The following is a 23,171-nucleotide window of genomic DNA, read 5'->3' on the forward strand; positions in this document are numbered from 1 at the left end:
TGGACTCAAGCTGGAACCAGACTGGACTCAAACTGGACACAAACTGGACACAGGCTGGACCCAGACTGGACACAGGCTGGAACCAGACTGGACTCAGGCTGGAACCAGACTGGACTCAAACTGGACTCAAACTGGACCCAGACTGGACACAGGCTGGACCCAGACTGGACTCAGGCTGGAACCAGATTGGACTCAAGCTGGACTCAAACTGGACCCAGACTGGACTCAGGCTGGAACCAGACTGGACTCAAACTGGACACAAACTGGACACAGGCTGGACCCAGACTGGACTCAAACTGGACCCAGACTGGACACAGGTTGGACCCAGACTGGACTCACTTGTGGAAAAAAACTGGGCTGATTCATGTTTTTGAGAGGCTGCCATCACTGAACAGACGGATGGACGGAGAGTGAGACAGAAACACTGGAAGAACTCCTCACTGCTAACTTTCTGCAAATGGAGGGTGAAAACATTCCCTGTGTGTGCGTGTTGTGTCTATGTGTGTGTGTGTGTGTACTCAGGATGTATAATGGATTAGCCCTGAGGGCAGCCCGCTAGCAGGCAACCAGAACTGAACATACACACACACACACACACACACACACACACACACACACACACACACACACACAAGCCATTCCCTGTTTTGGCCCATTAGCTGGAGGGAAGATCTATAATGTATGTGTGTGTGTGTGTCTGTATGTGTGTGGTTGTGTGTGTGTGGGGGGGGTTCAGGTAAGTAACATCCATTAGTAAGTTTTTCTCATGATGAAAATGGGTAAACATGTGTAGTGCGCGCGCGCGCACGCGCACACACACACACACACACACACACACACACACACACACACACACACACACACACACACACACACAGCTCACAACAGAAAGTCCCAAACTGGTGCTGTTAGTGAACATTATTTATTTATTTTATTTACTGTCTTCGTCTCCTGGTTATTGCTCCTCCTCCTCCTGCTCTCGCAGCCCTCATGCTCCTCATTACTCACTAACCCGCCTGCTCACAGATTAATAGACTTTTGATATAAATGATTAATTGTTTAGAGAGATTCTTTAGTTAGTAGCATTTTATGGAACTGACTCTGCTCCTTCATGTTTAATCACACTCTTCTGATTGGTCGGTTCTAAAGGCTAATAAAGCAATAATGAACAACAGTGAAATCATGTTTTAGAATCTAATGTGACAAAAGACAGAACAACTGTCACAGAGATGCCTGCAGAAAATCTGGAGCCAAATATAGTGTCACTGCTCAAAGTGACTGTGGGTTAGCTCAGGAGGATAGAACCCAGCTGGTGGTGTGGGTCTAAATGATGGTGTGGGTCTTACTGGTGGTCTCACTGGTGGTGTGGGTCTAATTGATGGTGTGAGTCTTAATGGTGGTCTTACTGGTGGTGTGGGTCTTACTGATGGCTTCACTGGTGGTGTGGGTCTAATTGATGGTGTGGGTCTTACTGGTGGTGTGGGTCTTACTGATGGTGTGGGTCTTAATGGTGGTCTTACTGGTGGTGTGGGTCTAACTGATGGTGTGGGTCTTAATGGTGGTCTTACTGGTGGTGTGGGTCTAACTGATGGTGTGGGTCTAACTGATGGTGTGGGTCTAATTGATGGTGTGGGTCTTACTGGTGGTCTCACTGGTGGTGTGGGTCTTAATGGTGGTCTTACTGGTGATGTGGGTCTAACTGATGGTGTGGGTCTAATTGATGGTGTGGGTCTTAATGGTGGTCTCACTGGTGGTGTGGGTCTAACTGATGGTCTCACTGGTGGTGTGGGTCTCACTTGCGTTGTGGGTCTTAATGGTGGTCTTACTGGTGGTGTGGGTCTAACTGATGGTGTGGGTCTTAATGGTGGTCTCACTGGTGGTGTGGGTCTAACTGATGGTCTCACTGGTGGTGTGGGTCTCACTTGCGTTGTGGGTCTTAATGGTGGTCTTACTGGTGGTGTGGGTCTAACTGATGGTGTGGGTCTTAATGGTGGTCTTACTGGTGATGTGGGTCTAATTGATGGTGTGGGTCTTACTGGTAGTGTGGGTCTAATTGATGGTTTTGGTCTTACTGGTGGTGTGGGTCTTAATGGTGGTCTTACTGGTGATGTGGGTCTAACTGATGGTGTGGGTCTAATTGATGGTGTGGGTCTTAATGGTGGTCTCACTGGTGGTGTGGGTCTAACTGATGGTCTCACTGGTGGTGTGGGTCTCACTTGTGTTGTGGGTCTTAATGGTGGTCTTACTGGTGGTGTGGGTCTAACTGATGGTGTGGGTCTTAATGGTGGTCTCACTGGTGGTGTGGGTCTAACTAATGGTCTCACTGGTGGTGTGGGTCTCACTTGCGTTGTGGGTCTTACTGATGGTCTCACTGGGGGTGTGGGTCTAATTGATGGTGTGAGTCTTACTGGTGCTGTGGATCTTTAGTGGAAGTGTTTGGAACTTTTCTTTGAAGCTACAAATTCTGACAAACCAACATGATGAATGTTTCCACTAGAATTGAAAAAGCACTTCACAGCTCAGTGAAACCATGATGGAAGCAGACATTGAGACACACTGCCACCGAATGAAGGTGGAGGCTGACGGAGAGTCGTGGTGTTTCTCCGTTTCTTTGTGCTGAAAAAACAAGCTCAGCCCTAGCTCAGATTCACTAGCTCAGGTCCTGATCTTTCTGATGGTGTTGGCCTTATTGATGGTGTGGGTGTAACTGAAGGTGTGGGGTCTAGGTGTGGGTCCTGATGGAGGCGTGCAGGACTGTGGGCTTCACTTTGTAAACAAACACTTTTTTTTATGTCGACTTTTGTCAGTATTCACACCTGCCTCTGTCTGACCCCTCCCCCACAGCTGTGGATTGGATAAAAGTGTTTTTACTGTCAAACTGAAGAGGAAACTCAGAGTGTTGTCCTCACCTCATATTCCTCCTTGAAACCATAGCCCTCAGCACATTTCATCTGGGTGATGTGCTGCAGCAGGTCGGCCACTCGGATGGCCGGGTGCAGCTGTCCTGTCTGATACGGCAGCGCCTCCCTTTCAGAGTCCCGCTGCTTGTAGTGGGACTGGACCAGGCTACTGGTTTCACTGGTCATAGTGTGGCTGTCATCTGGAGGGAGGATAGAAGGAGAGGTGGGAGAGGGTGGACAGATCAGATTTAGGCTGCACAGACACATTTAAAAATATGAAGCTGGGATGGACCAGACCGACCCAGGCAGAACCAGGACATTAGCTCCAGTTCTAATGTTTCTTATTATGGAACTTGATAAATTTCACTTTCAGTTCTGTATCGGTTACATTTGAATTGTTCTGATTAAAGCTTAGCTTAATTTTGGACAGACTTTGTATGTTCACTTAAATACCTTTAAAAAATCTTCTAAATTCCTTCAAAGGTCAGCGATCACATTTACAGATCTGCTATTGAATCTGCTCATTAAATCCATCAATGCTACAGAGTGGCATATAAAGTTTAAATGAACCAGAAGGATTAAAGTTCCTGCTCACAAGCTGACATCGAGCTGAACAGGAGAAGATATGAGGTGAAGATAAGAGTGACTCTTCTGTACCACAGGGAAATGGACATCACAGTATCTGCAGCAAAAATGTGAACTGTTGATCTGACAGTTGAGAGAAGCAGCCTGGCTTCCACTGATCCAAGTTCAGAACTTTCTTAGCATATGAGGTAGGTAATCCTAAAATGCTGATAGATTTTTAAAACTTGTAGTGAAGCAGAAACTGCAGACTTCCTTTCACAGTCACGCTGTCTCTGTGTTTTTCATCAGTAACTTTATCGTCAGCAGGCAAACCAATGGGATTCTGTGTTTACAGCCAATCAATCGCAGCGTCCTGACCTCATGAAGCACAGACCGCTTTAATTTGTTTGGTCAAACCTTCTAACCTTCAGCTGCTGCTCTAACAAGTCTCAGTGAAAACTCGGACTTACAGAACACATCCAGCCACTGAAACCTGGACTCTGTGTATTATCAGTGGAAAGACTGGTTCTGTTAGATCATGTATTGGTATGAGTTGGTTACTTACTGGTTTTAGTTTTTCTTTACTGGATTAAATAGAAGCAACATTGAACAGAAGGACTGTTTTCACTTTTCGTGTTGGTCCATTTTTTCCCTGAATGTTAGAAACGGTGAAGATGTTTTCCTTGTTGTTCTTTCAGCCTCATGTACTAAACACAGCAGAAACATCTTAACCAGCCACCAGGACTGTTAGAAGACTACAGGGTGAAGCCATGATGTAACACAAACAACCTCAGATTACAAAACTGCTCAGGTGTTGGTTAATAATAATAATAATAATAACGTATACTTTATTGATCCCTGTGTGGAAAGTCCTCTCTGCATTTAACCCATTCACTCATTGAAGCAGTGGGCAGCCACCAATCTAATGCCCGGGTTAAACAGTAAAAGAGTGAACTTGGTGCTTCAATTTCATCGAGCCTGAATTTGACGGACGGCCTGAAAGAGTGAAGTCATACAAAGTCTGTCCAGAGTCTGTACTTTCCTTCAGTATGCCACTGATCTGTCCAAGGAGCCAACAGCAACACTAATGAATGACACACACAGATCACATGACATCAGATCACATGACTAGAGAGAGGATGGTGATTGTTGCTGGTTTCTTTTCACACTGCTGCCATGTCAAGTTCTTCAATAGTTCATTGCAGTTAATTGTAATATCAAGTACTGTTCTGGATCCAGTACATCATGGTCTGAGTACTGGTTCAGATCCAGTACAGCATGGTCTGAGTACTGGTTCAGATCCAGTACAGCATGGTCTGAGTACTGGTCTAGAGGTGGTCCAGGTTCTTGGAGCTGCGGTGTGAAAAGAGGAAAGTTCAGAGTCCTGGAAATGAACAAACCTTTTTGGTAAACTGGTTTCTAATCAGAAACGTCCAGGACTCTGATGTGAACATTTCAGCAAAGACTTGGCTGACATACCTTCCACTATACTCTCTAACTCTGTTTTTATTGGCTAGTCTGGGGGCTGACTGACCAATCAGGAACTCTCTGTCATTTAAAGCCCAATCAGGTATGGTGAGGCCGAGAAGATGGGTGATGTAATGGAGGTGGCGAGTTGTGACTGAATGGACAAAACAACCACTATGACAAAAAAGGGAACCAATCAGATAAAGAGATGCAGAGCTAGAAGCTGATTGATTCAAGGTTACATGGTGGGAGGAGCTGGGGGTTGTAGCGTCACAATCTCACAGACGGTAAAAAAATGCATCATTGCCACGCTAACTGATGATGTCACAGCGGTGGTGGGTGTGGCTCCATGCTCAGTGGTGACAGACACCCCTCCCCAACATGAGCCCACCCTTTAGCCCCAAATTTAACCACTTACCATTAATGGGCACTTTACAAAGAGAAAGATGGAAAAGAAGAAGAAGACAGAGGAGACAGAGTTTAGGCAACAAATTTAGCTTTAGCCTGTTCTTAAGCTAACCTTCTGCTAACAAACAGCCAGCATGAATCAAACAAACAGCTAGAAGTAGTTCTATTTGCATTGGTAGCAGCTAGCATTTAGGGTAACCTAGCTACCCTTGCTAACTGTACCCTGAGTGCAGGACTGGTAGCCTTGGCTAACGTCAGCATCCCTTGCCTGAAGACCGATTAGCTAGCCTGAGGAGAGAGGAGAAAAGGGGAATTTATGAAACAGTGCTTACTAATAGCCTTCTATTCTGTGGACGCTTAGCTGAATCAAGTGCAGAAGTTTCACTGAAACTTGGAGCCGGGTCCACTGTTCCCCATGTAGATGTTCCTGTCCCTAACACTGCGTTTGGGTAGAACGTCACCTGTTTCTAGTCAAAATCCTTTAGAGATACTATCGATTTAATTTGACCACAGCCCTAATCACTGCTCAAGGACAGAAAGACTCTCTGACAGGTTCCCACAACATGTCCCAAACAGAGCTGGAGAATATGTGTTCCATGTGTTCTTTAACTACCAGATACACCTGGGAAAGTGTTTACAGTAAAACAGCCACCGTTTGTTTCCCAAGAGCCAAGCAAATCTCAGGTTAAATCTGAGGAAGAATAAAGTATACAAGGTCTGTGAGCCGAGCTCGGCTGCTTTCATTTCTGTGATCTGAAATAATGACGTGCCTACAACATGCGTATCAATATTTTCAGACTAAAAACACCGAAGAGCTGAAGAAGCGAAAGTCCTCAAAGATATGGATCGTCCACAGAAAACGTGTGCTCATGAGGTGTGGTAATTGCATTTGTGTTTAGTTATTCTTGATAGCATGAGTGATTATCAATGATATAACTGAGACTGAATAAATCTGTCACTTGCCACGCCTCTAATATTTTAAATAACTGATAAAAATGAAGCCAAGGATTAGGATTCTTCTCAGCTGCAGCCAGACTCTGGGTAAATGTTCACATCACATATAATAATATATTAATAAGTAATCAGTTTATTAATATAAACTTTTGGTTTTCCTCCCCCCAGTCCACGTGGCGTGTTGTGCCCATGCAGAGGTTGGAAGTCACAGACAGACGTGACGTCAACACAACACGCAGGAATGTTGTGGATGCGGGGATGGAGTGAAGCCCACCATCAAGTTTCAAAAACAACAAAACCAAAACAGATAAATGCACAAATTTAATCCATTATGAAAGGAAAATAATAATAAAATAAATGTTAATTTAATATAAAGGCAAATAAAAATTCTATTTTAATCAATTAAATTAAAAAACATACAAATTGACAGAAAGAAGAGTATAAATGAGAACGTTATGATCTGAAACAAAATTGTACTTGTAAAAGATGAAGGAACAAGATAACAAAAACAAGATTCCAAAAGGAGGAAAGAACCAAAAGCAGCCGAACGAGAAGCAAGCAGGGATGGATGGAAGTCAGAATATCTGTCCTTCTGTCTCTCGTCTCCTCTCACCTGTCTCTCTATTCTAGGCCTCAGCTCTGTCCACTTCCTACCATCTGACTGCCCCTTTCCTGTCTGTCTACCTGTGCACATCTGGCCTATCGAAGAAACAGAGGAAAGGTGTCTCACCCAGAATGGCTGTTGGTACGAAGGGATCTGCCATCAGGACACAGCAGCATACAGACAGATGGACAGACAGGACAAAAGAAGAAGAGAAAAGAAGAAGAAGACCAGTCAGCTCGCTACATGTCTGCAGGCAAAACATCGGCTCAATTTTGGCTAACTGATGTGCGAACACCAGCTGTCAGGTGAATATTAGGCTCGTGGTAGATGAATGTTGGTTGAGAGTATAGTTAATGTTGACTAAATGGTTGAAATGCATCAGCTGGATGTTGGCTGACTGCTGGATGAATGTTAACTATTTAAATGGCAGCTAAATGTCTGGTGAGTACTGGGCTTCAGGTGAATGAGCCACAAGGTTCGAAGCCTAAGTTTGAAGCCTAATCTTAAAAGTAGAGATAGTGTCTGTCTCCTGAATCCAAACTGGAAGCTGGTTCCACAGAAGAGGGGCCTGAAAACTGAAGGCTCTGCCTCCCATTCTACTTTTAAATACTCTAGGAACAACAAGTAGGCCTGCAGAGCGAGAGCGAAGTGCTCTAATAGGGTGATATGGTACTACAAGGTCATTAAGATAAGATGGGGCCTGATTATTTAAGACCTTGTATGTGAGGAGCAGGATTTTGAATTCTGGATTTAACAGGAAGCCAAAACAGGAGAAATCTGCTCTCTCTTTCTAGTCCCTGTCAGGACTCTTGCTGCAGCATTTTGGATTAACTGAAGGTTTTTCAGGGAGCTTTTAGGACTTCCTGATAATAATGAATTACAGTCGTCCAGCCTGGAAGTAATAAATGCGTGAACTAGTTTTTCAGCATCACTCTGAGACAGGATATTTCTAATTTTAGAGATGTTGTTTGGTATGCACATTGAAGGACATATCCTGAATGGAATTAATAAAGATAGATTGATCTAATTTAAAGTGGAAATGCTAGATTGAAGCTAGATTGAAGAAATATGTAAATTTCTACCTTATCATGGTGGAGGGGGTTTGTGTGTCCCAGGGATCCTGTGGGCTATGTTGCTGGGGGGCTTTTGCCCACTGGTAGAGTCTACCATGGCACAGACAAAGAGAGATTCAGAAGACTCTTGCGTGTTACCAGGGCCCCGCCTGGAGGCAGACCTGGAGAGTCTGCCCAAGACACAGTGCCTGGTGGCCAGCCCTTAGCTCATGGGCCCTCGCTGGGCACAGCCCCGAGGGGGGACATGGGCCCATCCCCCTTTAGGCCCACCACGCATAGGAGGGGTTGTAGGGGTTGGGTGCAGTATGTACTTGGTGCTGGCCAAGCGGCCTAGCCAGACCAATCAATTCTCCTGAGGATGGCAACTGGGACGTGGAACATCACCTCTCTGGTGGGAAAGGACCTGAGCTAGTGAATGAGATTGAGATGCACCAGCTAGATATAGTCCAGCTCACCTCAACGCAGGCTGATGATCGATTGTGTAATCATATCATCAGATCTACGACCACATGTCCTGGACACTCGAGCGAAGAGAGAGGCTGAGATGTAGGGCTTTGCGATATGACGAAATATATCAGATGATGAAATTAAAATCGTTTTATATTATAATCGTATATAATCGTTTGTTTCGTGGTGTCGCAAAATCCACTTTGGTGGATGCAGGCAGAGAAAATCCCAGCATGGTCAGTGAAGACGAGGCAGAACCAGTTTGCTCAAACAGAAGGAGCAGTCCAAACAAATGGAGGACCTTAAAGGAGTGGTCACCTCTGTTGCATGGACATGGTTTGGTTATGAACAGTCTGACTGACATGGACCAGAAAACTGTACTATGCAAATGATGGCACTAACGAGGCCCCACTACAGACTCGAACACGGCAAACCTCTCTTTCAAGAATGACATGACAGAGTGTGGAGAGAGTTCACGGTGCTCCAAATAAACCTTAGACTCAAACGTCAGAACAGGCTTTTCCCTGCAGCACGTGTAATATATGTGTTAAATACTTGTGAATTTCACCCAAAACACATTTTTTTTTGGATTAAATATGTCATTTTTGCATCTCAATCTCCTACCTGTGTGATCTGAGTCTGTGTGCGTTCGTGTGTGCACGGTGCGTGGTGACGTAGGCGCGTGCATGTGTGTCCCAGTCACAGCTCCTTTCAGCATGGCCGTGCTCTCAGCTAATTAAAGTTTGTTCAGATCCCAAGCTGCAATGTGAATACAGCCGAACCGCCGCGTTTTTGTTTGTCATTAAGAGACTCATTCGGGATAAGTTTTGTGGAGGGCGGAGTTCACTAATATACACTTATAATGAGTTTTAGCCGAGAACGCAGCTAAAATGCTAGCATGCTAAGTTAGCCTGATCGCTAGCGGCTTGAGAGGGTATTCGTGGAAGTCTTTTTTTTAACAGCGTGCACTCTTTTTTTCCTTCGACAGGAGAGGTGTACTGGCAGTCGCGTGACACACACAGAACAGACACTTACAGTGGGGCAAAAAAGTATTTAGTCAGCCACCGATTGTGCAAGTTCCCCCACTTAAAATGATGACAGAGGTCAGTAATTTGCACCAGAGGTACACTTCAACTGTGAGAGACAGAATGTGAAAAAAAAAATCCATGAATCCACATGGTAGGATTTGTAAAGAATTTATTCGTAAATCAGGGTGGAAAATAAGTATTTGGTCAATAACAAAAATACAACTCAGTACTTTGTAACATAACCTTTGTTGGCAATAACAGAGGTCAAACGTTTACTATAGGTCTTTACCAGGTTTGCACACACAGTAGCTGGTATTTTGGCCCATTCCTCCATGCAGATCTTCTCGAGAGCAGTGATGTTTTGGGGCTGTCGCCGAGCAACACGGACTTTCAACTCCCGCCACAGATTTTCTATGGGGTTGAGGTCTGGAGACTGGCTAGGCCACTCCAGGACTTTCAAATGCTTCTTACGGAGCCACTCCTTTGTTGCCCGGGCGGTGTGTTTTGGATCATTGTCATGTTGGAAGACCCAGCCTCGTTTCATCTTCAAAGTTCTCACTGATGGAAGGAGGTTTTGGCTCAAAATCTCACGATACATGGCCCCATTCATTCTGTCCTTAACACGGATCAGTCGTCCTGTCCCCTTGGCAGAAAAACAGCCCCATAGCATGATGTTTCCACCCCCATGCTTCACAGTAGGTATGGTGTTCTTGGGATGCAACTCAGTATTCTTCTTCCTCCAAACACGACGAGTTGAGTTTATACCAAAAAGTTCTACTTTGGTTTCATCTGACCACATGACATTCTCCCAATCCTCTGCTGTATCATCCATGTGCTCTCTGGCAAACTTCAGACGGGCCTGGACATGCACTGGCTTCAGCAGCGGAACACGTCTGGCACTGCGGGATTTGATTCCCTGCCGTTGTAGTGTGTTACTGATGGTGACCTTTGTTACTTTGGTCCCAGCTCTCTGCAGGTCATTCACCAGGTCCCCCCGTGTGGTTCTGGGATCTTTGCTCACCGTTCTCATGATCATTTTGACCCCACGGGATGAGATCTTGCGTGGAGCCCCAGATCGAGGGAGATTATCAGTGGTCTTGTATGTCTTCCATTTTCTGATGATTGCTCCCACAGTTGATTTTTTCACACCAAGCTGCTTGCCTATTGTAGATTCACTCTTCCCAGTCTGGTGCAAGTCTACAATACTTTTCCTGGTGTCCTTCGAAAGCTCTTTGGTCTTGGCCATGGCGGAGTTTGGAGTCTGACTGTTTGAGGCTGTGGACAGGTGTCTTTTATACAGATGATGAGTTCAAACAGGTGCCATTCATACAGGTAACGAGTGGGGGACAGAAAAGCTTCTTACAGAAGACGTTACAGGTCTGTGAGAGCCAGAGATTTTCCATGTTTGAGGTGACCAAATACTTATTTTCCACCCTGATTTACGAATAAATTCTTTACAAATCCTACCATGTGGATTCATGGATTTTTTTTTTCACATTCTGTCTCTCACAGTTGAAGTGTACCTCTGGTGCAAATTACTGACCTCTGTCATCATTTTAAGTGGGGGAACTTGCACAATCGGTGGCTGACTAAATACTTTTTTGCCCCACTGTATTTCTGTGTTGCAGGTATGGAGATGTTCTTATGTTTTGGAGATGCTGTCTTTCATTCATTGTTTTTATAAGTACAGTGTTGTACTGCCTGTTAGATGGCGGTTATTAATATAATTGTACTGAAGTATAATGTTTGAACTATAAGTACCAGAATATTGGGTCCTGGTTATTGAATTGTATTTATCTGACTGTTTATTTGTTTTTGAATTATTTTGTTTATTGTTCTTATAAATTGTTTTTGATGATTTTTCAGTGACATATTATTTATTTTGTGCTTTTTGTTTTTGAGAGCTTAAGTTAATGTTTTAAAACAATTTGTTGTATTTGATTTATTATATTATTGTAGTGTTAATGAAGCTGCAGACCACAGCTCCTTTCAGCATGGCCGGAGGAGAGGTGTACTGGCAGTCGCGTGACACACACAGATCAGACACATATTTCTGTGTTGCAGATGTGCAGTAAAGAGCCAAAGACCCAGTACTGTCTCCTGCCTCTTACTTTCACGCCAGAACACAACACAATGACGGGCGTAACACATGAACGGGTTACACACGCCCTGTAATAAATACTCACAAGGAAAATGGCAGCAACTTACAACTTGGTGGTAAGTTGGATAAGGTGGGAAGGGACGACGGTGGATAGACCTGTAAATACCTCAGAGTACACACTAACTGGACTGGGTTAAAAACACCAGTGCACGCTAAAGGAAGGGCCAGACTCTGTTTTCAGAGGCAGTTGAGGTCTGCAACATCTACCGGACAATGCTCAGGATTTTCTGTGAGGGTGCTGTGGTCAGTGTTGTCCTCTACAGTGTTGCATGCTGGGGCAGCAGGTTGAGGGTCACATGTTCAGTGAGAGACTGAGATTACCCATAATGCACCACTGAACGACACAGGAAATGATTCCTTCCTGTGGATATCTTTGTACAACTCCTAACTACTTTGTACAACTCCTAACTACTGTAGTGTGTACTGTGCAATAGTTACACACCCATAATATCTGCAGGGGGGGATGACACTCTTCAGCCTCCCGGGGAAAGAATAAATATGTGGTTTACTCTTTAGCCTATCAAGGGTATTTAAGGGTGTGTGCCCACAGTCTACATGCATTTTGTGGACTTGGAGAAGTCCTCTGAGTATGCTTTGTGAGGCACTTCGGAGTATGGGGTGTCTGGCCCACTGCAATGAGCTATTTGGTCCTTATACAAGAAAGAGCTTGGTCCACATTGTCAGCTCGGTCATCGATTTTTTTTGACAAAATATCCGGGTGTAGCCAAACTACTTCTACTCGGGTGGAGTCAGAATCTCGTCACTGCTTTTTGCAGATGATGGGGGCTCTGTTGTCTTCATCAGGTGGTGGCCTCCAGCTCACACTGAAAATCAGCACCTCCAAGTCTGAGGCCATGGTCCTCAGCTGGAAAAGGGTGGAGTGCCTGCTCCGGGTCAGGGAGGAGGAGTTTAAGTATCTCAGGTTCTTGTTCACGAGTGAGGGGAGCGGGAGGACTGAGCTGTACCAGTCCATCATGGTAAAGAGAGAGCTAAGCTTAAAAGCCGAGTGTTTCTGGTGGATCTACGTTCCAACCCTTACCAATGGTAACAAGCTTTGGGTAGTGACTGAAAGAATGAGGTCGCTAATGCAAGTGGAAATGATCTTTCTCCAGAGGTTGGCTGGCCTTTCCCTTAGAGATAGAGATGGGCTCAGCCATCCAGGAGGAGCTCAGAGTAGAGCCACTACTCTAGATTTAAAGGAGCCAGTTAAGGTGGTTCGGGCATCTGACTAGGATGCCTCCTCGGCGCCTCCTGGTGTTCTGGATTTTTGCTACCGAGAAAAGGCCCCGGGGCAGACCCAGGCTACTCTGGAGAGATTGCGTCTCTTGGCTGGCTTCTGTGTTCCCCAGATAAGGAGGTGGCTGGGGAGAGCGAGGTCTGGCCTTATCTTCTTTGGCTGCTGGCCCTGAGACCCAGCCTCGGATAAACTTTTCAGAACATGTTTAGCTTACGAGTTATGTGCTTATCAGATAAAATTGAATTGAATTATCTGAGGTATACTAGGGAGTGAAGTTTTCTTTTTCATAGGAGCTACAGTATCCAGAGTTGTACCCAATGAGGCCATAACACTATTAACAAGATGAGTCACATCTGTAGGAGTAGCGTTAGGTAGCTGTTCTGCAGTGTGTTGGCACAAGGCTTTGAAGAAGGTAAGAGTGGAGGAACTGCATCATTTAATTTAGTTACATTGAGCTGAGAAAGACATCTACTGTAATGAATCCCCACTATTGTAATGAATTATTGTCAATCTAAATGTTAGTGTTGTTGGCTGGATGTCTGGGGAATGCTAATATTAGCACACAGGGACTGATCGTCGTCCAAATGCCTCTGAGAATCTGTGTGGCATTTTTGTGTACAGGTGTAAGGAGAGGACCCAGCAGGTTGAGGTAGGGCTGCTCGATTATGGCAAAAATGATAATCACAATTATTTTCACTGAAATTGAGATCTCGATTATTTGACGATATTTATTTAACCCTTTAAGACCTACCATAGAACCAAGTCCGCCAGAGCTTATATTATTTTTTTTACATGTTGTAGTGCCATTTGTGGGAGCATTTCAAGTTGCTATACATCAATACAACTGTTATAGCCCATATTTTAATAATATGTATGCATTAAGTCCATAGTAACTACATTCATTGCAAAAAAGTGCAATAAACTACAAAAAAATTGAAAATCGTTTTTGGTTTTTTTTTTTACATATATTTCTACTTGGGGAAATTTAAGAGGTTTATCCCTCAAAACTTCAAATACAAAAAAGTTGCAAAAAATAGTTTACAACAACAGGGAATTTATTTTGAGTGTCTTCATAGTTTTATTTTGGAGATACAGCAATTTTTATATACACTGCAGGAAAAACGAAAAAACAATCCTATGATGCAAATTTGCAAAGAAAACAGCAGGTGCATCAAAATAAACTATTTCCAGCAGTGCATTTCGAGTTCTAAGCATCCCAGAAACTATTCAGAAAAGTATAGAGTCAAACATGACTTATAAAAACACCAGTATAGGCTTTTAAGGCCTACAAGTAAAAAACTACATTTTCCACGAAAATGACGTCACTTCCGGTTTCGGACAGGAACTGGCGGACATGCTACAGTTCGAGTTGACTCTTTTTCAATGTGGGAAGTGTTACGAACAGCTGATCGGATCGGCAAAGCGTGTTTCTGGAATATTATGTTTTTGTTCCTGCAAGCGCTTTTTATGCAATTTTTGCAAAGCTATATGTGGAAGGAAACCGTGACCTAGGACAAGCTGATGGCATAAGATGTAAGTACAACTCCTCTGGTTTCATATGCAAAACAAATTATTGCGCTAGCTTACATGGTTCCGGTTCTACAGGGATTTAAAGCGTTAACAATAACAATGTATTGAATAATGACTTTAAAAAATAATATAAAATAGTGTGCAAATACTGAACAGTGCAAATGTTTGCAATATAAAATATAAATGAAAAATGTAAACATCTATGTTTAGTGAACTTTGCAGTGTTGCTCTGTAGTGCAGCTATGACACCGTAGCAAAGTTTACACACTATGTCTACTTGATCCACGTCTGACTCCGCGAATCCATGTTTCCACACCACTGAAGTTTTTTTTTTACCTCTCTTTTCACCCAACGGCAGTCACTCTCCTCTCCAAATAACTTCTGCTTAGCTTTCCGAGCTTCCCTTGGGTCCTCTTAATTGTTGTGATGTGTGTTCAAAATGCAAAGAGGTGCGCTTGATTTGCCACACGGAGCAGCGCGAGAGTAAAGCACGAGGGAGGGGCTAATAATCGGCTCAGTCATTTTTAATGATCGTTGAAAGCCCAGATCGTAATCGTGATTAAAATTCAATTAATTTTTTTTGGGTTGTATGGAAGCCCCAAACGCAATTTCATTGTTCTTGACAATGACAATAAATAAATAAATACTAAATACTAAATACTAAATAATTGAGCAGCCCTAGGTGGAGGCTCATGCAGATGAAGCAGTGTAAAAACAGCCGACAGTGGAAGACGTGTCTCTGAGACTCATCAAAGAACTGTTGCTGGTGTGCAGTAAGTGCCTGCAGTGACTGTTTGCTTGTTCAGCATCGATCTTCATGCATCTGGTGGACACTGGTCCCTGCTGCACATCTGAGACAGTCTGAGACAGTCTGCCTCCTTTTACAAATGAAAACATTGACAGCAGTTCTTATGTCAACAGGAGGCATCTCAGTGTTTTTACCTGGGTAGTAGGAGTTTGCTACGGAGGTGCTGATGGTGTTTGTCTTCAGGGTGAAGGAGGACGGAGATGAAACAGCTGCATAGAGGAAACAGAAACGCAGCCTTAAAGTTTCCTGCTTCTTCCATTTTACAGTCACTGATTCACCCATCGCCCTGCCTGCAACTTCATAAGGAAAGTCTCAGCGATGGTTAATTATTGCTTCATTTATGTTAGCAGCACACCAGCAGCATGTTAGCAGTACGTTAGCATGGTATTAGCAGCATGCTAGCAGGGCATTAGCAGCATGCTAGCATGGCATTAGCAGCACATTAGCAGGGCATTAGCAGGGCATTAGCAGCACGTTAGCAGTATGTTAGCATGGCATTAGCAGCACGTTAGCAGCTGGTTAGCAGTATGTTAGCATTGCATTAGCAGCAGTTTAGCAACAGCTTAGCATTGCATTAGCAGCAGTTTAACAACAGCTTAGCACGGCATTAGCATGTTAGCAGTATGTTAGAAGGGCATTAGGACTGTTTGCAGAGACCAAGCTGTAATCCTCAGTACTCCTTTATGAATTACTTGTACCTGGAGTTTGACCCATGATTTGAAATTGTTGCTCAGCTGTTTAATGAACACTGGGTTTCTATTTTAATAAAAGTCAGAGTTACTAGAGATTTGCAGCACTTCTTTTATAATTTTTTATTGTCACTTGAATCTTTTCTGATTGTATTAGATGATTTCAGTTTCAGACAGTCTTCTGTTTGTGGTCGTAAAGCCACAGACTTTCAGCCGTCTCAGTCTGAGCACACAGATGGACCAAAACCTTCACTGGATCTTTGGTCTGGAAGATTTGAGCAGATCAATAAAGAGCATAACTTTTTATTTCAGTTACACTGATTTGTAGTTTTAGCTTTACTTAATAACCAGAATGATGCTGGAGGAGAGGTCTGTTAGCCTGGTTTGTTGTGAGCAGCTCTTCCCTTGTTGTCGTCTACTGACTGATCCAAAGATGACGTTTGACTGATCTTCTTGTTTTCGGCCGCAGCTACACGCCTGAGACTCTCATGGTTAAATTAAATCAGAGGCTCCTGTAAGCTGACATGGTTTCAGGGCCTGTGGTGTTTGATGTCTGTGCTTAATTTAAATCGTCTCCTACAGGGAGGCGCTCGCAGCTGCACGCCGTGCTCCAGAATAAAGAGGAAGACGGCGAGCAGAGGAGCCTGGGGGGAAGGGTGCCGCCTTGCCCTCTGACGGCCGCTACGCTGCGATAAAACATCGCCTCCTTCAGCTCACGGCAGGAAGGACGAGGACGCCACCTGCTTGGGTTTGAGCTTGTCTTCTTTCAGGTTGGTCGGCGTCCTAAGCCATGCAGCAAAAACATAGGATTTCACTGTTGCCGTGGAAACCGAGTCAGAACACGAAGTCATGGAATGACTGACCACACCACAGCCTGAGCTCCTCCCTCGACTCACTGCTATCGTTTAGATACGGGATTATCACGTCATGAAATATCAGCGAAATGATCTTTCTTTGAAAGAAAACGTCTCGACTCGGGGAGCGTTTGCAGATCAGTCTGCGTCGTCTGTGCAACCTGTGGGTGAGCGACTCTGTCACCGAGTCTTTGTCTCACCCGCTTGTCAGAGATAGGATTAGGGATAGCATTTGTGTGCGTCGCGTGCATGTACTCACTGCGTCCGTTCAGCGTGTGCACATGCGTGTCCACCATGGTGGTGTGCTGGGAGTTGTTCACCATCAGGGTCATTTCCTGTCTGGAGCTCAGAGTTTCCTTCCTCTTCTTCGCCAACTTCCTGCCGACACACAAAAAAGCTGAAGTTTCAATAAAGTTTTCTTCCCTCAAACTCTGATTTTTCTTTTTTTTATTATCTATTAAGGTGGTATGAACAAGGTTGTTTTTTGGCACTTAAGGTGATATGAGAGAGATTTTATAGCTGTATTATCTCCATTAAGGTGAGACAGATGGTGTTTGGGTTTAAGGCGGTATGGAGTAACTTACATTCCTGCTGTGTGAACACATTTTTTTTCTTTTAAGGTGGTAAGAGTTTTCTCTGTGAAGCCATGTGTTAAGGCAGCATGAGCAGATGCTTCTCAGTTAAAGTGGAATAAGTGAGAGTTTCCAATGTGCCATTTGTCTTTTAAGGTGGAATGAAGGCTTTGCATTTGTTAGATCAGCAGGCTCTTAAGGTGGTCTGAATGGAGCTCCTTTAATGAGCCGTACCTAAAGTGGAAGCTGTGCTGTAAACCTGTGAGTGATGCTTTTTAAATTTACGAGTCATTAAACGTCGCTTGCTGCTCCATCGTTACTCCTCTCACACTCAGAGCATCACTACTAACCTCTGAGACATTTTTTTGAATATTTGGTCAAATTTAAAAGCTTGTGAGTGACATTTCAGCTCAAAGACCATTCAACTCTTTGATTCTTCTGCAGTTCTTCTGAAAGTGAGACGAGTTTTGTTAGAGGAGCTTAAATGAGAAGCGATGCTGGGGCTTCACTTTGTTCTGTTTGTGTGTGTGTTGTGTAACCACTGCAGAGGAAAAGCATCTTTAAACGACTAAAGCATCCTCGCATCCGTCCATCGTCTGTATTTTCTCTCTTTCTATTCTGAGTCTGAATAAAGAAAATGCATTTGTCCGATTGCACACAGGCACACACACACACACACAAGCACACACACACTGAAAAGTCTAACCCTAACCTGAAAAACGCTGCCATGTAAAAATAAAAGTAAAAGCGAGCTTTTAAACTGGAAGGAAGACATCAGTGAATGCTGCTGTGTACGCATCGAGGTTAAGATGGAGGACAGCAAAAGCGCCCCGAGGCAAGGTGCTGCCCTCCTCCCCCTCATGTCTCATTTCTCTTCTTCTTCTGTGGTTCAGGCAGACAGTAAAAACCTGCAGCGTTTCTTCTTCTCTGATTCAGACCTGAACAAACAAACGTCTGCAGCACAAAATCCTGATTTACTGCAGAAAGACGATGAAAAAGCAGCACGTCTGAGAGGGTCTGTGACACGGTCCAATCGCATCAGCCGGCTGCTTTAAACAGGCTGCATGAACGAGGCGAAGGGCATAGCCACAGAGGCCGCGCCCCTAATAATGCAAACTTTAAGCTTTAGTGCAATTTAAGTGAGTTATAAAATACTGATGTTATGAAATGATCTCCATAGAGACCAATCAGTTCATTTATCAGGCTGCAAACATGATTTGAACATGAAGTCTATGGGGACTGACTCACTGATGCCTCTGCTGGGCGTCAGAGGAACTGCAGGCTCTGGAGTTTCAGCGTTAAGAGATCGGCAGCGTTAGGTGCAACTGTAACTGTAATCACATAACATTTTTCAGTAACTGTACTACATTCAGTAAAGACATTAATTACAATCATGTTGTTATGTTCATCACGAGGTGCTGCTGCTATCTGCACTTAAATAAGAAAATAAAACGTCAAACATCAGTTTGTGTGTGGTAAAGCTGAGAGCTGCTGACCCCAGCCCAGCAGCCAGAGCCTGAATGTTAACAGGTACTGTAAAATCACCATGGCAACCACTCTGAAGTGGCATTAAGCTGTTTTTTATCTTTGCTTTCTGTCACCGACTTTGCCCATCCATCCGTATACTGCCTCAAACCGTCTGTCAATCTCAGGCTCCACCCTCCCCTCACTATTGAACAGGGCTGGACTGGGACAAAAAATCAGCCCGGGCATTTGACTAGAGACCGGCCCACCAGGTATTATAGGAAAAACCATAAAGCCTTTGAATGAAAACAAACGTCATTGTGACAGTGATGTACACTGTCTTGTTGGTACATATGTATCAGTCTAATAAACTTAAACCTACACCATCCTCCCTGTTCTGGTATTCTAAACAGTACTTGGCCGAAACCCAAAGACTGCTTGGTCGAGTTAACCTCCTGAACTATCAACAACACATGGTGGAAACCTGAAATTAAGACAGAGAAGACTAGAGGTGAGACATGACCATTACTGAATATTAAAAATAACAGATTTTGTGATATTTTCTAGGGGTGCAACGATACACAAAATTCACGGTTCGGTTCGGTTCGATACTTTGGTGTCACGGTTCGATATTTTTTCGATACAAAAAAAATGTTCATGCCTTTTTAAAGTTGTCATTTATTAAAATTATAAATATATATTTTAACTCAAAAGTACAGTTTTTAAATTTAACCCTAACCCTTGTGCGTGTTTTTTATTTTGACAGCGAATATGCACCTGCGGACCACTTATGTGCAGCCCTGGTTATTTAGCTCGTCATATTGCAGCCACAGAAATTCTTTTGTCCATGAAACCATAAAGCTGCACTTTCTTTTTGCCTCATAGTCTGATTTGTCATAACTTCTCCGTTTTGTGGTAAGCTTTTCTTTGGCTGTCACTTCTTCACCCTGACCTGTCTTATTTGGCTCAGCAGAACTGAAATGCTTTTACACACGGACTCACATAAGCTCAGCGATTCTCTGCGCGATCAACCTCTCACATGTTTAAGCTGCGGGAGATTTCACTTGTCATGTTTGCATAGTAAGCTAACGATTAATAAGACGATGTCAGAGGAATTGGTGCACAAATTATCATCACTCACAGATCAGTGCTGTCGCTCTCTATACACAGTTTGCGCGATTGCAAAGTGAAAGCAAAAAACAAGCGCAAATTCAAACGCGATTTCAATATGTCACATATTGACAGTGGCTCACCGATGCCAATGACATAATTACCCAGCTACATTTCTGAAAGAATGCAAAAGCATTGACATATATTTTTCCTACAATAGCCCGACGGGCAGGGAAGAGATAGATTTTGGTAGCCCGACTAAAAAAATCGCTAGCTCCGGGACGTCGGGCTAGCAATTTTGCAAGCCCTGTATCTGATTGAGGAATCACTCATCTTTGGAAAAGAGAGTTTATTACAGAGAAATGTCTCTTTCCAAAATAAAAGCTATACTATACGCTTCTTCTGGGCTATATTCTCAGCAGCATATTGTAGCGGGTCAGGGCTGTTCGGGGTTCTGTTTGTACAGTTATGTTTTGTTTATGTTGCCATAGTGACGGGTGACGCCCTCTCGCTGCGACGGTGTGTCCTTCCGGGGTCAGAGGGCGCCCTGTGAGTTGTTGTTGTTGCTGTGCGGTTGCCGCGCTGAGCAGTTAGCTAGCGGCAGTGTTCATCTGCAGATGTCAATAAACGGCTGTGCTCCCTGGCTAGCTCACGGGAAGCAAGACCAAATGACACCTCCGTCTCCTCCTTGTCTGAGCTCGCCACAATATTAAACATATCAGGTCCCCATAAGGAGAATCATGTGCTAACGGCTGTCTAAATGACTCGGCTAAAGTTAGTAGCATGCTTGTTGTTTTTGTCTGCTTCCACTTGTCTTTGCACTAGGATGATGTCGGCGTAAATGTGCAGTCATATTCGTTGTGTTCCCACTAGTGCTTTCAGGTTAATCTCGTTGAAATGACCTTAACGCCACAACACGGCAAATCTCCGTTAACGAGCTACCGCCGATCGCCCCGTGCATGGGGCTAGACGGCCAACACGTTAACGAGCTAACTGCGCTAACACACTAGTTCACACCCATGTAATTGAGCATTGCATGGCACATCCAACATACTGTTTTACTTTAGTCCATGACTCGCTTACCTTCAGGGTCATACGTCACATGAAAACCAAAATAATTCCAAACGCCAGATCTGAATGAGGGTGGGGGAGGTCCATGTTGTAAGGAGAGCTTAACTTCTGTCTTGCTAGCTTGCCCTGCACTCTTCCTTCTGACGATGCTGTCTGTGTTGAGCGCTCAGTGAATCTGTGTTCGACTACTCCGCCTAGGCTGCACTGTCGACCCTAGGCGGAGCAGTCGAACGCAGATTCACTGAGCGCTCAACACAGACAGCATCGTCAGAAGGAAAGTTGATAAAATAAATTACAAATGTTGTATTGTTCGATACATATGCGTACCGAACCGAAAGCACTGTATCGAACGGTTCAATATCGATACGAATATCGTTGCACCCCTAATATTTTCATAAACTATTTATTTACCACATTAATAAACAGCACGGGAGGGCAAAATATTTTTTCTAACATGGCAACCTTTTAAAAGTGAAAGGAGACAGAAAGAAAGGTGAGAAAGAATAAAACTTAACTGACTTTTTGATGGCATTTTACACAAAGTACTGGTGCAGTATCTAGAAAATGTGGGAAAATACTGGCATCATGTACAGCACATAGCTACTTCTGAAGAAATTATGTTGGGACCCTGAAAAAAACTTAGTACGTACAATAATGGATTTCTATAAATTTGACATCAGATAAAAACTTTGGTTGTAAGATTTAGATAATTATTTGTTAAAAGCTAGAAATTTTAAATGAGAATAAGAAAGAAAAGTATTTCTTTGTGCCCCCTTTCGCCTGTTAATCCCCTACCTGCCCCCATGACCCGCCCCTGCACAGTTACCAGCTGTCAGCTACTTAGAAAAGGATCCTGGTGTTATTTGTCTCTCAGAAACAGTTCATAACTTCAACTCATCCATGTCACCTAAAAGGTAAACCTGTTTCTCCATCACCTGTTCAGCTCTGATGATTCAGTAAGGACATCTCCTGGTTTCATCTTCATGTTTCCCTCTCACCAGATAACCAAACCGACATCATGACCAGCAGCTTTACAGCTGTGGCTCCAACAAACATCAGCTGATACTAGAAAGTAATATTAAATACATTCTAACAACAGCTGATCAAGTTTAAAGCGCTTCTGCTGCTTAACGCGACCTCCGCTAGTTTCCTCTTTCTGGCGCAAAGCAGGAGATAAACATGCAAGAGAGAAAAGCCGATCAGCTGATCATTGATCAGTTTCGTGATTGAAGTAGCAGCAGGAGAGGGAGGGGGAGAATGAGAGAAGAAGAGGCAGCTGACAGCGTAAAGACAGACTAACTCCAGCTTTGTGTCTTTTTTTTTATTGTAGCTGAAGTACGGGACAAACTGTTCAGCTCAATACGAAACGCGTAATATTAACTCTGAATACCAGAGGATTCCGTTTTTTACGGGGCGGTTGGCAACTCTACTAACTAACCACATGAATAAAGTAAAGTTCACCAGTAACATCATAGCACCCACCCAACTGTATAGAAACTCCGTCATGCTAGCTAGTACACAGTACGAGTTATTGTAACTGACTGTAAAAAGTCAGCACAACGAAAATAAACTCCACCTAAACTTCGTTCATATCTGACCCAGATAGACTGCAGGTCATAACTCATTTTACCTGACAGTCGGACCGGCGGCCGCCTTGGGTCACTCCTCCTCCGCCTCCCCTTTCCCCCATCCACCTGCTGGCCTCCACCACTTGCTAATTTTACCGAATCTGTGAAAGCTCCACCATAGCCACCACCAAACAATTGAGTTATTTTTACAGATGCCAGCATCTGTCCAATCTGCCACCTTTCACTGTTTACACGGTTACGAAAAAAAGACAACAACAACAAAACATTGGCCCATTTAAAACAAAAAATTACCATCAGCAGCATAGCTGGACTGCTAGTCCAGCTATGCTAGTGAACAAGACCCTCCTCCAACTGGGGAGCAACTCATCTCCAACGCGGAGCGGGCACTCCACCCTTTTCCGGTTGAGAGCCATGGTCTTGGACATGGAGGTGCTGATTCTCATTTCTTGAAACTCGGCTGCAAACAGCTCCAGCGCGAGCTGCAGGCCAACAGTAGATGAAGCCAATAGAATCACATTGAAATCCTGAAGCCACCAATGTGGAGGCCTTTACCACGTGGCTATATGTAGACATTCTATCTATAAAACTATGAACACAACTGGTGACAAAGGGAAGCCCTGGTGTGGTCCAACACCCACCCA

At 44.0% G+C, this 23,171-nt stretch overlaps 1 protein-coding gene across 12 annotated transcripts in view; it reads right to left on the reverse strand.

Moving 5' to 3' along the window:
* LOC113029555 (receptor-type tyrosine-protein phosphatase mu-like) overlaps positions 1-23,171 on the reverse strand; it is a 210,631-nt gene that overhangs the window by 44,885 nt on the left and 142,575 nt on the right. For 7 of the 12 annotated variants that reach the window (XM_026180460.1, XM_026180456.1, XM_026180459.1 and 4 more), the window contains 5 exons: positions 16,984-17,102; positions 15,316-15,390; positions 7,024-7,050; positions 5,350-5,361; positions 2,910-3,100 (listed from right to left, as the gene is read on the reverse strand). In XM_026180460.1, coding sequence (XP_026036245.1) covers positions 2,910-3,100; positions 5,350-5,361; positions 7,024-7,050; positions 15,316-15,390; positions 16,984-17,102 — 424 coding nt within the window. The remainder of the gene's footprint in view (positions 1-2,909; positions 3,101-5,349; positions 5,362-7,023; positions 7,051-15,315; positions 15,391-16,983; positions 17,103-23,171) is intronic. The other 5 variants (XM_026180455.1, XM_026180453.1, XM_026180457.1 and 2 more) reach the window with 4 other exon arrangements.

The sequence above is a fragment of the Astatotilapia calliptera genome, chromosome 9 (genome assembly GCF_900246225.1).
Source record: "Astatotilapia calliptera chromosome 9, fAstCal1.2, whole genome shotgun sequence".
Classification (NCBI taxonomy): domain Eukaryota; kingdom Metazoa; phylum Chordata; class Actinopteri; order Cichliformes; family Cichlidae; genus Astatotilapia; species Astatotilapia calliptera.